Consider the following 16,242-nt stretch of genomic DNA (forward strand, 5'->3'; position numbering starts at 1 on the left):
TACCTCGTTTTGATATTACCATAGCTTGGTCTGTGCAATGCAAATTAACCTGATTAACATGGCAGTTTCCCAAAGATTGATGAGTTTAAACTTAATGTAACTAACTAGAACGTATTGTAATGACCTGACTAGATCATAAATGAACAATTGTCCAGACAGAGGTTTGCGTTTGCGAATTGACGGTTTATTAAACCAACTTTACACAGGCTACTGTTTGGGCCGTAGCACACGCCAAATAGATGACAGATAACCCACAAGCCAATCGTGACCTTCTCTTGTGAAGCCCAGACGTAAGAGAGAGAGAACAAAGGCTGAACCTGGTCTTAACTTCCAATGCTCCACCCCCCTGCCCAACCCCCCTCCACGCCACTCCGCCAACCACCAGGATGCCCGGCATCAGAACATTCCAGGCATTCCCGTGATTGGCAGATAGCAGGTTGATTGACATGTCGGACCCCGCGAACACCGGGTACTGGTCAGTACAACACAACCACCTCCTAGCCTAACACATAACACACAGCTGTCTGTGCGGGTCGCTACAGTATTATATATTGTGGTGCATGAACTGGCCATACAAGTTAGCTAACACTACACTCTTAAGTTGGCTAAGGTTACTTAGCTAGCTAAAGTGAATTGGCTATCATAGCAGCCAAGGAAGTCCGCTAGATTATTTTGTGCACATTTGTTTGTGCTCCGATTACACGCAAGTGTCTAGATCAGCAGTTTACACATGATGACTTTTGCCTTGTATGGAAAAACTTATTTGGCAAATTATAGCTAGCTAGCTTTCCTCGCTTGTTGGTTTGCTACCTAGCCAACGTCAGCTCTTATCTGTTGGGTATACCGTTAAGTTAGTTAGATACTTAGCTAATCAAAATATCAGTTTGCATTTATTGACTAACCTCAGCTAGCTATTTACAGTAGCCTAGGTTTGTTCGTCTTGGTAGCATGATGCAAGCAGCTGTGTTGTTGCCGAGCAACCAACCAGGAGTTAGAACTCTTGAGTTTCGGCTGAAAAAGCTACAAAAACATATCACATCGTTGTTTCTTAACAGACGGAAATGTGCACGTGAGAGCGATAAATTATACATTTAATAAAAACTGTTGCACCTACAAACTTAGGTAATACTGCATGTTTTAAGACCTGTGGTACATTGTGAACAAGTCTAGCGCTTAGGTTGCTAACTTTTTTTTTTTTTTTTTGTCAGTGCAACCAATTATTTAGACTGGTTAATGGAATGAGTTTGGCTGTGGATGTGTTCCGTGTGATGCTTGGATGATGAAGTCCACATATCTTTTACAGTAAAAGGTGAAATTTAGGAATAGAATTGTGAAGACCTTTATTTTCCATAACACTGAGCTTCAACCAATGCCTATATTAGATGTTATTATTGTCGTGTCTATAATAGTTTCCAATAATTAATTTCCCAATTCAACATTAGCGACAAACAAGTTCTCAAATTCAATTGCCTCAGCATTTTAGGCTAATAATGTTAGTGTTCAGACAGCCTAGCTATACTGGAAAAATATAAATACAAGTTGAAATGATTTAAAACAAATCCTTCAGTCAATGTTTGATACTAAGTACATTTGATACTAAGTGAATTAAATGTACACATAATGAATTCCAATTCAAATTAATAAACAAATTCCAATTAAATTCAAATTCAAACAGTCTTATTCCAATTCCTTAACTTAAATATTGTTGAACTTTGAATTGAATTGAACGTAAATCCACTTCATGAGTTCATTCAAAACTGTAATTGGAATTTCAAATTATATTAGAATTTACCTCAACCCTGGTAGCCATGTAATCTAAAGACACAGCCTAAAAAATCCTGTGTTGAACCATTCCTGGTCTGATGTGAGCTAGAAATGCCACATTCAATAACTAGCCATTTGCAGTAACAGCTTCACATTTCATTGATACATTTCAGGCCATCAGTGTTATCATCACTTCATCTAACTTTAATGTGCAAGTGGAGATACAAACACAATAATCTGTGGAGATGGAGGACTCATAAACCTGCCTTGAGACGACTCTTACAGTAAAGCCTAAAGTCGGGCCTTACAGCAATAAACGTCATGGCCCGTATTTACAAATCCTCTCCAAGTAGGAGTGCTGATCTAGGATCAGGGCCTGTATTTATAGTGTTTCAGTAGGAATGCCTTTGCCTTTTAGATTACATGGACGGGTGGACCTGATCCTATATTAGCACTCCTCCTTGGACCCAGGTTCCCCTGTCCATCCTTGATAATATAAAAGGCAAAACTGATCTCAGATCAGCAATCCTACTCTGGGATGCTTTGTGGATACGAGTCCAGGCTTCTTTGACTGATGATCACCCTACACCTTCACAGATTATCTGAGACTGCTGCACTGCTGTCAAGTCAAGTACCCTCCCATAAGATCCTTTGGAAAGGTTTAGTTTGGGTTTATGACGTTAAGATGGTGATATCTGAAGATGGCGCTTATAGACAGCAGAAATATTTATTCCTGATGGTGCATGCCTGCTGCATGCATGGGAGACGGGGAGAGATCCAGATCTCTGAATGAACTGGGTGCTAACTGCTAAATGAATTCCTTTATCTGTCGGAGAGGCTGACCTTGAACAATTACCTCATGTCCAAAGAATTTGAATATAAAGAAGAATAAAATCTAACTCGCACAATGACCCTGGAAAAAGAGGACCATTTTATTGCTGATCCATTTGACCAACACAAAACATTTGCCTCAGGCTTTGGTTACTTCATCTATCTGGGGACGTTTATAGGTTGATTTGAAGACTTCCCCCATGGCTGTCAATAACCTCCTGGGCTATACATGCCATCCAATGTTCTCAGACCCTGGCCATACATAGAAGCACAAAACCCCACCCCATGCCCTAAGGGTCATGGGAAACGCTGATCTAAAGCTTCAGAGTAAGTGGGACATATAGCAGGAGAGTGGGGCTAAGACAGAGCTAAGGACTAATTACACTGAGCCATTTGGCCAGGGGTGAGACTGCATTTTGTTGGCTGACCTGTGATCCTTTTGACCCCGGGGGTCAGCCCTGTGGGGTGAAGACGCTTAACCTCTCGCTGTGAGACAAGTTTCTTTGAAAGAGGAGACTGAGGACACTCTCAGCATGGAACAACTGGGCCATGCTTATGTACGTGACACCATTTGTGTCTTGAGTGTGTGTGTGTGTGTGTGTGTGTGTGTGTGTGTGTGTGTGTGTGTGTGTGTGTGTGTGTGTGTGTGTGTGTGTGTGTGTGTGTGTGTGTGTGTGCAAACATGCAGCGTTTTCACGTCAATAAATGGTAAGTAGTTACATGCTAAGTGAATTCTGATGTCGTTCAGCACATTTACATTCATATGTGTAACATGGGATCATATAATATACAGTATCATAAGTTAACATGGGGGACATTAAAGTATCCTTACCTTATCTGAATACACAAAGAACAGGATGAGTAGTATCAGCTCTGCCAGCAGGATTATCAGCAAGACAATGAAGAACTGCAAGAGAGAGAGGAGATGGAGCGAATGAGAGAGAGACAGAGTGAGAGAGAGAGCAAGAGAGGGAAATGAAGAGACAGATGGATACAGAGGGAGAGAGGGGGAGGGCGAGATATGGAGATAAGGTGAGTGCCTGGGGGCCAGTGAACATCCCGAGGAGGAGGTTTAATTTCTCCACAGATTCTCCCACGTAGCCCAGCATCTCCTCACTTCTTCAGCTAAATACTGACTCTATCCCTTCTTCACAGCATGGGAGCTCAGCAGCCGGCAGATTCAGAAATTCAATTTGAGGAGAGTTCTATTCATTTTGCCCTGTTTGTTTTGGATGTATTATTTGGGTCATGGTACATATGAAAAAGGATCACAGTGAAAACTGCACGGACAGTTGTTTATTGAATTTGTAGGTGGCCAGGTCAGCATTTGATTGTTTCATTGAATCTTTTGTCTTTTGTTGACAGGTCCCACAAAGTCTGTTTGTCATGGTTCCTCCGGGTGTGGAAAGTTTCAGATTATATAGACACAATGTGGGTGCTCTGATTGCTTAAACAGACACGATGTATGTGTGAGTGTGTTTGTTTGAGCATGTGTGTGAGGGTGTACGTGTGTGTCTGTGCGTTCATACACCCACTTTCATGTCTGCAATGTCAGCCGAGTGTGTTACACATTTCAATCTTCCCTTGAATTTTGCGATGGACTCTTTCAACTTGTCTAGCCTAGCTTGAATCTCCTGACAGCAAAGGTTCTCTGACCTTTATCTATTTCAAATATTTCTAATCCAAAGAGAGTTTGTTCACAGAAGAACTTCACAAATAATATGTCAGACCAGTACCTCAGATCTGGCTGCCCCCAGGAGGGCTAACTTCACTCTGATGTTTCCAGACAGACTGACAGATAGAAAGACTGACTGTTCAAAACATCCCAGGTTTGGGCGAATATGAAATACCCGTTGGCTCAATCTGATATGACTTAACAGAGATGTGGTATGAAACTTTTACATCAGAGTTCATTATTTATCACTATGGTGTTCTGACTGAGATCCAGGCCCTCTCTCCCGCTTTCTCTCTCTCTCTCTCTTTCCTCTCTCTGTCCCCCCTCTCTTTCTCTCTGTCTCTCCGTGTTGTTAAAGCAGGTAGTGTATACCTACCGCTGTGCTGATGTGGAGGATTTGGTATGCTCTTAACTGAGGCGTGTGCTAGCTTCTCCAAGGGATTGGAGATGTTTGATATTCCGCAACTCTCATTTTTAAGTTGATTTAAAAAGTTTCACATCCAGTTACATAAACCTATTTTTAAACTTTGCTGATTAAATCAAACTTGAGAAAACTCTTGAGACTTTTTCAGGAACAACATGAGTCTAGAGACAAACAAGAGTATTCTTTGTGTTAAATAATTCAGGGCGTTCAATTTTTGTTCCCTTACCAATGCAATGGATGTGCCATTATGAGCGCTACATAATTCAATCATGTAAGTGACACACATGTCCTCCCACTGACACATCTTTCAATCAGGCTGTGACCACGGCCATGGAGGAGAGCCGATGGGTTACTGTTCATTTTCAGAATGGGAGACTCCCGCAGCGGCTGGCGCTCGGGTCGAATTTTCTCTCTGAACCCCTGAGGTTTTTACTGAGGATTCAACTCCCCGTTGAGCTCGTTAGCCTGGCTGCTCTACTGATGACCCATTTGAAGAGTAATACAAATAAGGCTGCTGTGAGTGTGTATGTGAGATTTGTTTTATTTTAACAATGTCTTTGTTGGCCCAGTAGCTACATCATTAAAAGCACAAACGTTACTTCATTTAAACAGACCTAGAAAGTTAGAACCAAGCCCCCCCTCCACATCCACTGTAAAGAATCCCCCTGATGCCCCACACCCCTACACAGTCCTCCAGATTGTACACCAGCCCCCCCATATACTGTACACTTGCCAGCCGAGCCCACAACAGCCCCAGTAGCACAGCTCTGGGATCCGTGATTCCCGCCTCCTGCATTACATGTTTCCTGGTCTTCCACACCGCTATTTCTGTCTGCACCAACAGGTAGTTTACTAGGCAGTCCCTTTGCCTGTTGGCTATGCTATATTTAGGCCCTCTGACATATAGGTCCAGAGTCAGCCTGAACCTTAGGTCTGTACACCACCCACCCAGGACAGAAAACAACCCTACCAGCATGGAAAGAGAAAATAACTGATGCTACACTGTCTCCTTCTCCTTACAGAACAGACACCCCTCCCCACTAATGGATCAAGGTGCGACACCTATCTGTTCTTAGCGATAGCGCTGTAAATAATCTCTGAACGAGCCCAGTTGTACAGCACAGACCCCCTCCACCTCCTGCTGCAGCAGCGTGAAGGACTTGATATGTGTGTGTGTGCGCGTGCGGGTGAGAGAGAGAGATCATAACTCACGCTCAGAAGCAGGCACTTGTTCTCCTTGATGGCGCCCAGGCAGCCCAGGAAGCCGGTCACCATGACGATGGCGCCGATGGCGATGACCAAGTTGGCAGCGGAGAGCGACGGGAAGGAGGGCGAGAAGGTGGCAAAGCTGCCCTGGGACACGGACAGCCAGATGCCCACGCCGAGCAGCCCACAGCCACACAACTGCAACGCAAGAGATCAGAAGAGAGGAAACCAGGTAAGTCAGGTAGGAAATACTCATCACAAAGAAATATCTGGTCAGGATGAATTGGAGTCGGCAGGAAACATGCCATCCAATGCTTCCACAGTTTCTTTGCAGGTCCGAAACATGCATATTCACACATAGCGCAAAGTGTTATATTCCCCAAGAAAATGTGTGTTTTCATAGTCTTCACAAAGTACAAATCAAAGGGACCATGTACATATCCTCAGAAAGGCTGTGGTGGTAGGCAAACCTCCCTTTACGCACCAGCATCCATCCCAATCACACACAAAAAAAGAGCTTTTACAACTATTACAGAACATGAACGGATTCTGTTAAACCAATAAGAGCTCCACTGGAAATGATGAGCAGAAATGCTTTCTGCAGGTCTGAGCAGCTTACTGACATCGAACAAACACAGAATTACACACACACACTGAATGTAGTCTAGGCTTATAACACTTGTAGGGACATGGCACACCTCTAAGGGGAGCAGTTCCCCAGGGCTGGAATTCCTCTACAGTCCACTGCCCCCTACAGAGACTCATTCTGCGGGGCCTCGTTGAAAGTCTCTCAGATCTAGCATGCACTCCATTAATGCACCGCAGTGTTTTTGGAAGAGCCTGATTGGGCAGAGAGTTTCCCGGGTTCTGTCTGTGGGTGTTCCGCCCATCCACGAGTGGGAAGAGCAGACAGGACAGACACTGGCTGCATCCCAAAAGGCAACCTTTTCCCTATATAGTGCATTCCTTTTGACCAGAGGCTTATGGAGCTCTCGTCATTTGAGACACAGCCTAATACTATGATTTGGGCAGACAGTCCGCCATGCCTGCTGGCCCCAGTGAAATATCAGCGGGTAGGTAAGTGGTGACATTTTCACTCCGCCTAATATAATTCAATATCCAATGCAATCTTGTCATGAATAACAAATTACAATGAGGTGAAATATGGTTAGACGCCATGGTAAATCTTAGCACCTTCCTCCATCCCTCCCGCCTTTCCTTCCCTCCTTGTGGAGGGAAAGTGTACATTTAAAACTCTTGACACTGGATGTCTTTGACGGTGCAGTCATCTCTAGACGTTAACACATCAGTGCTCCTGAACACATTAACGCCCGTCCGCGATATATGGAGCCGCGTGCTGTGCACTAATCAACCTGCAAAACCTTCAGCCCCAACACAGGGACGAACACAGGGGAACCTGGAGTTGTATTTCTGAAGAGAATTAGACAAAAACAAAATGATGAATCACATGTACAGTGTATCCCCGAGCTAAATGAGTTGGGTAATTGGACTGACAAATAGCTCCTTCAATAACTAAGCGATGAGCACTTAACAAACAAGCGTTTCGCTACACTCGCATAAACACCTGCTAACCATGTGTATGTGACCAATAAAATTTGATTTGATTTGGCTTACATCCAGAGATGACAAATGGCTCTATCACCCTGTCTCAACATCATCGACACCCTCATCTAAGAGCCCCACCAAAAAGTGTGACCTTTCACAGCATACAGTAAAAACAAAACAAGCGCCTTCCACGCTGGTGGCGCATATGAGAGTGGGTCTAAGCGGGCTGGTAGTGAATATACGAGTGTGTATGAGAATGGGGTCTGTGAGGGTTGTGTGATGGTTATGTGAAGGTTGTTTGATGGGGGGGCAGTCCCACTGGGCCTGAGGGGTAAACTCCTGTCTGCTGATGATGGTGGCGTCGAGAGACGTCTCCATGTTAATGAGTCCTACAGGGCCTGTAACTCTGGACATACTGTATAAACCCTGGGGCCAGTCACAGAGTTCAGGCCGTCAAACCCCCATCAAACGCCCCCCAGGGGCCGTGTGTTGAGTGGAGGATCACGCTCATTAACCTGTGACATTTCCATTGGGCAGGCTGTGTGGCCTGTGTTTGTGTAGGCTAGAGTTGACGGGAGATACTGCTTTGTATATACAGGGAGCTTCTGGGGGACTGCATATCCTTTTAAGACCTGAAATGGATGCGAAAATGTCCTGGTTGTTAAAAATCAGGAGAATATATCAGTGACTCCCGAGTGGCGCAGCGGTCTAAAGCACTGCATCTCCACGCAAGAGGGGTCACTACAGTCCTTGGTTTGGGAGTGATTGGGAGTCCCATTGGGAGTCCCATAGGGCGGCACACAATTGGCCCAGCGTTGTCTGGGTTTGGCCGGGATAGGCTGTCATTGTAAATAAGAATTTGTTCTTAACAGTGGTGTTAAAGTACTACTTAAGTAGGATTTCGGGGTATCTGTACTTTACTTACTATTTATATTTTTGACAACTTTTACTTTTACTTCACTGCACTCCTGAAAACAATAATGTACTTTTTACTCCATACATTTTCCCGGACACCCAAAATTACACACGACATTTTGAATGCTTAGCAGGGCAGGAAAATGGTCCAATTCACACACTTGTCAAGACAACACGTGGTCATCCCTTCTGCCTCTGATCTGGAAGATTCAGTAAACACACATGCATCTTTTGTAAATGATGTCTGAGTGTTGGAGTGTGCCCCTGGCTATCCATACATTTTTTAAAACAAGACAATGGTGCCGCCTGCTTTGCTTAATACAAGAAATTTGAAATGATTTATACTTTTACTTTTGGTACTTAAGTATATTTAGAACCAAATACTTTTAGACTTTTACTTGAGTAACGTTCTATTAAGTTATCTATACTTTTACTCAAGTATGACAATTGGGTACTTTTTCTACCACAGGTTCTTAACTGACTTGCCTAGTCAAACAAAGACTACACATTATAAGCTCCTGTGAAGGTTGGAGGATGGACAGAGAGATGAGTCCATGAAGCCTCATAGCGAGGGACACTCGTTTGAGCGGGTCACGGAGCGTTCAATCCCTCCCGGAGCGGCACAGTCGTTTGGCCAACCGATGGGCGTCCTATTCAAAAGGACACGGGAGCTTTTGTTCCTTTCCCTCGGAAAAACAGCAGTAAAAACAAACAACTAACTTGCTGTGTGACTGAGTAAGAGAGAGACTCAGGAGCATCAGTTGTTTGTTTGAGTGGCGTTAGATTGAACGACCCTCAGCTCAGTATGGGCCTCAATCACCTTAATAATACATAACTAACTACTAGGAGGAGTGAGCCGGGGGGATGGTCCCCGATTAAAAGTGGAAAATGGAAATGTCAACTGGAAATGCTGTGAAAGGTCACATTTGTCTTTATGCTGAGTGGATAAAATGCAGATATATCTCCCAGCTCATGAGGCCACAGCCATTAAAACAGAGTTACTACAACAGGCTTTCCAATTCATGTCAATGGGTGGACCGGCAGCCATATTGAGTAGGAATAAAGCAAGATAACATGCTTTTGTCGTTCTAGTAATTTTATCACTATGGCCAAAGTTCCTGTTTTGTGACAGGGTGCATTGTGGGTGGGTAAAAACTAGGTGGGTAAAAACAATTGTAAGTGGCTCCCTGTGCGCGCCCTTGCAGTGACACAGTCTCTCTCACTAAGCTTTGATATTTGATGTTGAAATTGTGCACCAATATAGAATTTTAAAAGCCTGTTAAATTAAACAAAGTGCCATTTAATATAGACCATATGGAGAATTCGATAAATCCGATTTCTAAAATATGAATAAGGACTTAATAAAGTACCAAAATTCAGCATTTTGACATGTCCCTCTGTCAACCCTCTTTCACTTTTTATGAAGTTGAACTTGTGCTCTTTATGACAGAATGTAAAAAAAAAAAAAAAATGTAAAGCCCAATTTGGTGGAATGACCCAGGTACGTTATGAGGACAGGCAGGTTGGATTTATTTTTTAATTTTTTAACGTTTTTATTTAACCAGGTAGGCAAGTTGAGAACAAGTTCTAATTTACAATTGCGACCTGGCCAAGATAAAGCAAAGCAGTTCGACACATACAATGACACAGAGTTACACATGGAGTAAAACAAACATACAGTCAATAATACAGTATAAACAAGTCTATATACGAAGTGAGCAAATGAGGAGGTAAGGGAGGTAAAGGCAAAAAAAAAGGCCATGGTGGCAAAGTAAATACAATATAGCAAGTAAAACCCTGGAATGGTAGATTTGCAGTGGAAGAATGTGCAAAGTTGAAATAAAAATAATGGGGTGCAAAGGATCAAAATAAATAAAATAAATACAGTAGGGAAAGAGGTAGTTGTTTGGGCTAAATTATAGGTGGGCTATGTACAGGTGCAGTAATCTTTATGAGGAAAGGGAGCATGAGAGGTAAGCCAGTCCAGGTGGGGGGAGGATCCCGTGCCTCTAGTTGATTGTGACTAATGCCCGAGTGTAGGAAACCATCCAAGGTTGTCTGCTGTAAGTGATTGTGAAGCCACCCAGCCCCCACCCAATCTGTCTGATCTCTCTCGGTGTAATCTCTGTCTCACTACACCACTGCTACCAGCTCCAACGTCAAACGTTAAAGGATGTTATGTAGGAAAGCCCAGAGTAGAGAGCGAGGCCTGCCAATTGGTGGTATGACCTTCGATGGTCGTGACTGACCTCAGGCCCGCCTGAGGCGCTTATCCTGTTTTAATTTCAGACACTCGGCTTCTTTTCACATCCAATCTATGTGGATGGATATTGTATAATGTCACAGTAGGATTTCAAGGTACAGGATGAGGGGTTGTAAACAGACATAATGTACAGTAGTAGTTAAAAACCACATGAAAATGATGGGCCAAATGCCCTTCCACATGTGAGAAACTTAGTTTAAACTCGAATGGTTCCCATTCCCTAAAATGATGTGTTAGTAGTCCTGCGTTACCATAACCCCAAGACTTATTTATCCCTCTGCTCAGAGAGGTGAAAACCTGGAGTCGAGGCTAACTATGGGGGAAGATATATAAGTGTTTAGCTTAAAGTAACATGTCAGTTAGGTATTTAGGCACCGGCTGAAGTTTTTAACTCTGTCGGCCAGGAGAGAGAGAGAGAGAGAGAGAGAGAGAGAGAGAGAGAGAGAGAGAGAGAGAGAGAGGAGGGGGGGAGAGTGGGGGGGGGGCAGGTTCTGCTCCGTCTCAGCGCCCACAATCCCCTTGGCTCCCTGTGCGCACCCTTGCAGCGACATAGCCTCTCTCATTAAGCCATTACTGGGAGTGTGTGGGGTTGCTACACTGCTTTCTATTACCTGATAGGAATTCTCCTCAGGCAGAGTTACAGTAACAAGCTTTTACTGTTTGATGGAGATGTGTTCAACGTTTTAAGTTGCATCATGCCGTTCAAATAGTTTTTGGCGTACTATGTGTATATAGTGCATTTCTGGAGATACTATGACAAGTCACGTGACTGCTCGAGGTGGGAGTGAGTAGTGGTAGGGAGCGATGCGGTTTTTTGAATCGTAGAAGTGGAGGACATGTCTACCTCCAGATTTCATAATACCTAGGAACATCCTATATATTGGACATTTGAGTCATTTGGCAGACGCTGTTATCCAGAGCAACTTACAGAAGCAACTAGGGTTAAGTGCCTTGCTCAAGGGCACTTCCACTGATTTGGTAACACATTATTTGGATAGTCCATCTGTAGATGCTCTACAGATTATCAACAGACTATCAGTAACATTTCAATTTACTAACTCTAGCTCTAACCCTAACCTTAACCCTTAACCTCACCCTAAACATAACTCTTAACCTTTACCTTATTCTAAACCTAACTCTAACCTTAACCCTTATCTTCACTCTAAACGTAACTCTTAACCTTTACCTTATTCTAAACCTAACCCTAACCTTAACCCTTAACCTCTCCTTAAACATAACTCTTAACCTTTACCTTATTCTAAACCTAACTCTAACCTTAACCCTTATCCTCACTCTAAACGTAACTCTTAACCTTTACCTTATTCTAAACCCAACTCTAACCTTAACCCTTATCCTCACCCTAAACGTAACTCTTACCCTAGCCTTAAACCAAACCCTTATTCTAAACCTAACTCTAACCTTAACCCTTATCCTAACCCTAAAAGTAACCCTTACCCTAACCTAAACCTAACCCTAACCTTAGCAAGCAGTTGCTTATCAACAGATACACTATATATGCAAAAGTATGTGGACACCCCTTCAAATTAGTGTATTCAGGTATTTCAGCCACATGTATAAAATTGAGCACACCACCATGCAATCTCCATAGACAAACACTGGAAGAAGAATGGCCTTACTGAAGAGCTCAGTGACTTTCAACTTGACCACCTTTCCAACAAGTCAGATCGTAAAATTTCTGCTCTTCTGCAGTAAATGGTGCTATTGTGAAGTGGAAACGTCTAGGGGCAACAATGGCTCAGCTGCGAAGTGTACAGTACGCCACACAAGCTCACACAATGGGACTACTGAGTTCTGAAGAGCGTAGCTCGTAAAAGTCGTCTTTCCTCGGTTGTAACACTCACTACCGAGTTCTAAACTGCCTCTGGAAGCAATGTCAGCACAAAAACTGTTCATCTGGAGCTTCATGAAATGGGTTTCCATGGCAGAGCAGCTGAACACAAGCCTAAGATCACCATGCGCAGTACCAAGCGTTGGCTAGATTGGTGTAAAGCTCGCCGCCATTGGACTCTGGAGCAGTAGAAACATGTTCTCTGGAGTGATAAATCACGCGCCGCGTCCTGGCAGTCCGACGGACGAATCTGGGTTTGGCGTATGCCAGGAGAACGCTACCTGCCCGAATGGTGACAACTGTAAAGTTTGGTGGAGGAGGAATAATGGTCTGCGACTGTTTTTCATGGTTCGGGCTATGCCCCTTAGTTCCAGTAAAGGGAAATCTTAACACTACAGCATTCAATGACATTATTGACGATTCTGTGCTTCCACTTGGTGGCAACAATTTAGGGAAAGACTTTTCCTGCTAAAGCATGACAATGCGCTGTGCGCAAAGCGGGATCCATACGGAAATGGTCTGTCGAGATCTGTGTGGAAGAACTTGACTGGCCTGCACAGAGCCCTGTCCTCAATCTAAACGAACACCTTTGGGATGAATTGGAACGCAGACTGCGAGCCAGGCCTAATCGCCCAACATCAGTGCCATACCTCACTAATGCTCTTAAAGCAAGTCCCCGCAGCAATGTTTCAACATCTAGTGTAAAGCCTTCCCAGAAGAGTGGAGGCTGTTATAGCAGCAGAGGAGGGACCAACTAAATATTAATGCCCAAGATTTTGGAATAAGATGTTCGACCAGCAGGTGTCCACATACTTTTGGTCATGTTGTGTAGTTTTTTGATAGTATGACCATCTGTAGAGCATGGACAATCCAAACTATCCAGATAAAGTGTGACCACAAATTCAACCTATTCTGTGGTTGAGGGGCTGGAGTACACAATACTCAATTCAATACAAGTCTATAGGTCTCAACATTTAATAAAAAGTTACATAGACATCTCTTTAGGCTAGAAAGAGGACATGGAGTGTCAAGGTTCAAAGATTTGTGACTAGACTAATGTTCCTTTTATCCAAGCCTTTTGTGGTCAGATTGAGTTGTGCTAAGTCTAAAGTCCAAATGTCATGGGAATGCTAGCTCGCTGTCAGTACTGTGCAGCCGTCTTCATCGACCTCGCCAAGGCTTTCGACTCTGTCAATCACCATATTCTTATCGGCAGACTCAACAGCCTCGGTTTTTCGGATGACTGCCTTGCCTGGTTCACCAATTACTTTGCAGACAGAGTTCAGTGTGTCAAATCGGAGGGCATGCTGTCCGGTCCTCTGGCAGTCTCTATGAGGGTGCCACAGGGTTCAATTCTCGAGCCGACTCTTTTCTCTGTATATATCAATGATGTTGCTCTTGCTGCGGGCGATTCCCTGATCCACCTCTACGCAGATGACACCATTCTATATACTTTCGGCCCGTCATTGGACACTGTGCTATCTAACCTCCAAACGAGCTTCAAGGCGAGTAAAACGCGAGTAAAACCAAATGCATGCTTTTCAACCGATCGCTGCCTGCACCCGCATGCCCGACTAGCATCACCACCCTGGATGGTTCCGACCTTGAATATGTGGACATCTATAAGTATCTAGGTGTCTGGCTAGACTGCAAACTCTCCTTCCAGACCCACATCAAACATCTCCAATCGAAAATCAAATCAAGAGTCGGCTTTCTATTCCGCAACAAAGCCTCCTTCACTCACGCTGCCAAGCTTACCCTAGTAAAACTGACTATCCTACCGATCCTCGACTTCGGCGATGTCATCTACAAAATGGCTTCCAACACTCTACTCAGCAAACTGGATGCAGTCTATCACAGTGCCATCCGTTTTGTCACTAAAGCACCTTATACCACCCACCACTGCGACTTGTATGCTCTAGTCGGCTGGCCCTCACTACATATTCGTCGCCAGACCCACTGGCTCCAGGTCATCTACAAGTCCATGCTAGGTAAAGCTCCGCCTTATCTCAGTTCACTGGTCACGATGGCAACACCCATCCGTAGCACGCGCTCCAGCAGGTGTATCTCACTGATCATCCCTAAAGCCAACACATCATTTGGCCGCCTTTCGTTCCAGTACTCTGCTGCCTGTGACTGGAACGAATTGCAAAAATCGCTGAAGTTGGAGACTTTTATCTCCCTCACCAACTTCAAACATCAGCTATCCGAGCAGCTAACCGATCGCTGCAGCTGTACATAGTCTATAGGAAAATAGCCCACCCATTTTCACCTACCTCATTCCCATACTGTTTTTATACTGTTTTTATTTATTTATTTTTCTGCTCTTTTGCACACCAATATCTCTACCTGTACATGACCATCTGATCACTTATCACTCCAGTGTTAATCTGCAAAATTGTATTATTCGTCTACCTCCTCATGCCTTTTGCACACATTGTATATAGACTGCCCATTTTTTTTGTTTTTTTTTCTACTGTGTTATTGACTTGTTAATTGTTTATTCCATGTGTAACTCTGTGTTGTCTGTTCACACTGCCATGCTTTATCTTGGCCAGGTCGCAGTTGCAAATGAGAACTTGTTCTCAACTAGCCTACCTGGTTAAATAAAGGTGAAATAAAATAAAATAAAAAAGTGTTGTGGCTGTGGTGAGTGGTGAGGAGCAAATTAGGCCTGTGGAACCATATTAGCTTTTGGGACAAGACTGGAGAACATGAGAGATGGCTCTATTTGACTGGATGAATGGAGCCCTGCTGTGTGGGTCCTTCTCAATGCTCAAGGTCAGGGTAATTGAAACTGTGGAGCAAATTCATCAGTGGAGAGAGAGAAAGAGAGGGAGGGTGGCGAAGGATGAGAGCGAGGAGAGGAAGAGGAATAGAAAGAGAAAGCGAGAGAACAGCCCTTCTCAATCACACTGGCTGGGTGCTTTATCAGCTGCGACAGTAACCTGCTCAGTGACACAGGGAGCCACCCGATGCGGGACGCCACTTCAATCTCCCCCACCGACGGTGCAAGCAGGCCAGGCATGGGGGAGGTGACTAGGGGAGGGGCTGCGACTGGCTGAGTGTGGCCGGGTGGAGCTGATCTTTTTACGCTCCCTCTCAGAGGTCACGGGGGAAAACGGCCCGCAAACCACCCGGAATGATGACTTCAATGGCTTTTGTCAAACTGTGTCAGTCCTTTTCTTGGGCTCTTAGTATTACAATGGAGGTTGATTACGGAAGTAGTTTGGGGTGTGTGCGGGCGGGCGGGCGGGCGGGCGTGAGTGTGAAACTGACCCTCCAAACGACTTGCTCTGCTCTTGTTAAATGGCTCGCCACCAGATTTTTGCAAAAAGCTAGATTTTAGCAAAAAAAAAAAGCTAAAGCTGATGACTGGCCTGGCCAGCATGGAAGTCATCCATTCTGGACATAAAATGCTCTTCGGGAGTGTAATGTTTCAGTGAAAGTGTGTTTTGCTAAAGTATAGCTCTAACATTACAGTGCAATAACAGTAAAGAGTGGTAGCAAAGCCTCCTGACTGTGCTGGCTATGAGAATGAGTGCTGCTCTATCCCTCTATCATCCCCTGAGTGCCACGCTATTCTTCACGTTATTGGAGAAAACATATTTTTAGCAGCAACTATGGGTTCCCTCCTTTAAAAGGACAGTTAGCTCTTATTGATAATACTGTATACCATCATGAAGAGAGAGAATGTCTAGCACCTCAGATGAAAACAATAACTTTCTCTCTCTGAAGGCTTACAATGC

The 16,242-nt window shown here is 44.1% G+C and overlaps 1 protein-coding gene across 3 annotated transcripts in view; it reads right to left on the reverse strand.

Moving 5' to 3' along the window:
* Positions 1-16,242, reverse strand: part of tspan9a (tetraspanin 9a) — a 292,652-nt gene that overhangs the window by 27,320 nt on the left and 249,090 nt on the right. For all 3 annotated transcript variants that reach the window (XM_046310828.1, XM_046310819.1, XM_046310812.1), the window contains 2 exons: positions 5,907-6,098; positions 3,428-3,502 (listed from right to left, as the gene is read on the reverse strand). In XM_046310828.1, the coding sequence (XP_046166784.1) occupies positions 3,428-3,502; positions 5,907-6,098 (267 nt within the window). The remainder of the gene's footprint in view (positions 1-3,427; positions 3,503-5,906; positions 6,099-16,242) is intronic.

The sequence above is a fragment of the Oncorhynchus gorbuscha genome, linkage group LG02 (genome assembly GCF_021184085.1).
Source record: "Oncorhynchus gorbuscha isolate QuinsamMale2020 ecotype Even-year linkage group LG02, OgorEven_v1.0, whole genome shotgun sequence".
Classification (NCBI taxonomy): domain Eukaryota; kingdom Metazoa; phylum Chordata; class Actinopteri; order Salmoniformes; family Salmonidae; genus Oncorhynchus; species Oncorhynchus gorbuscha.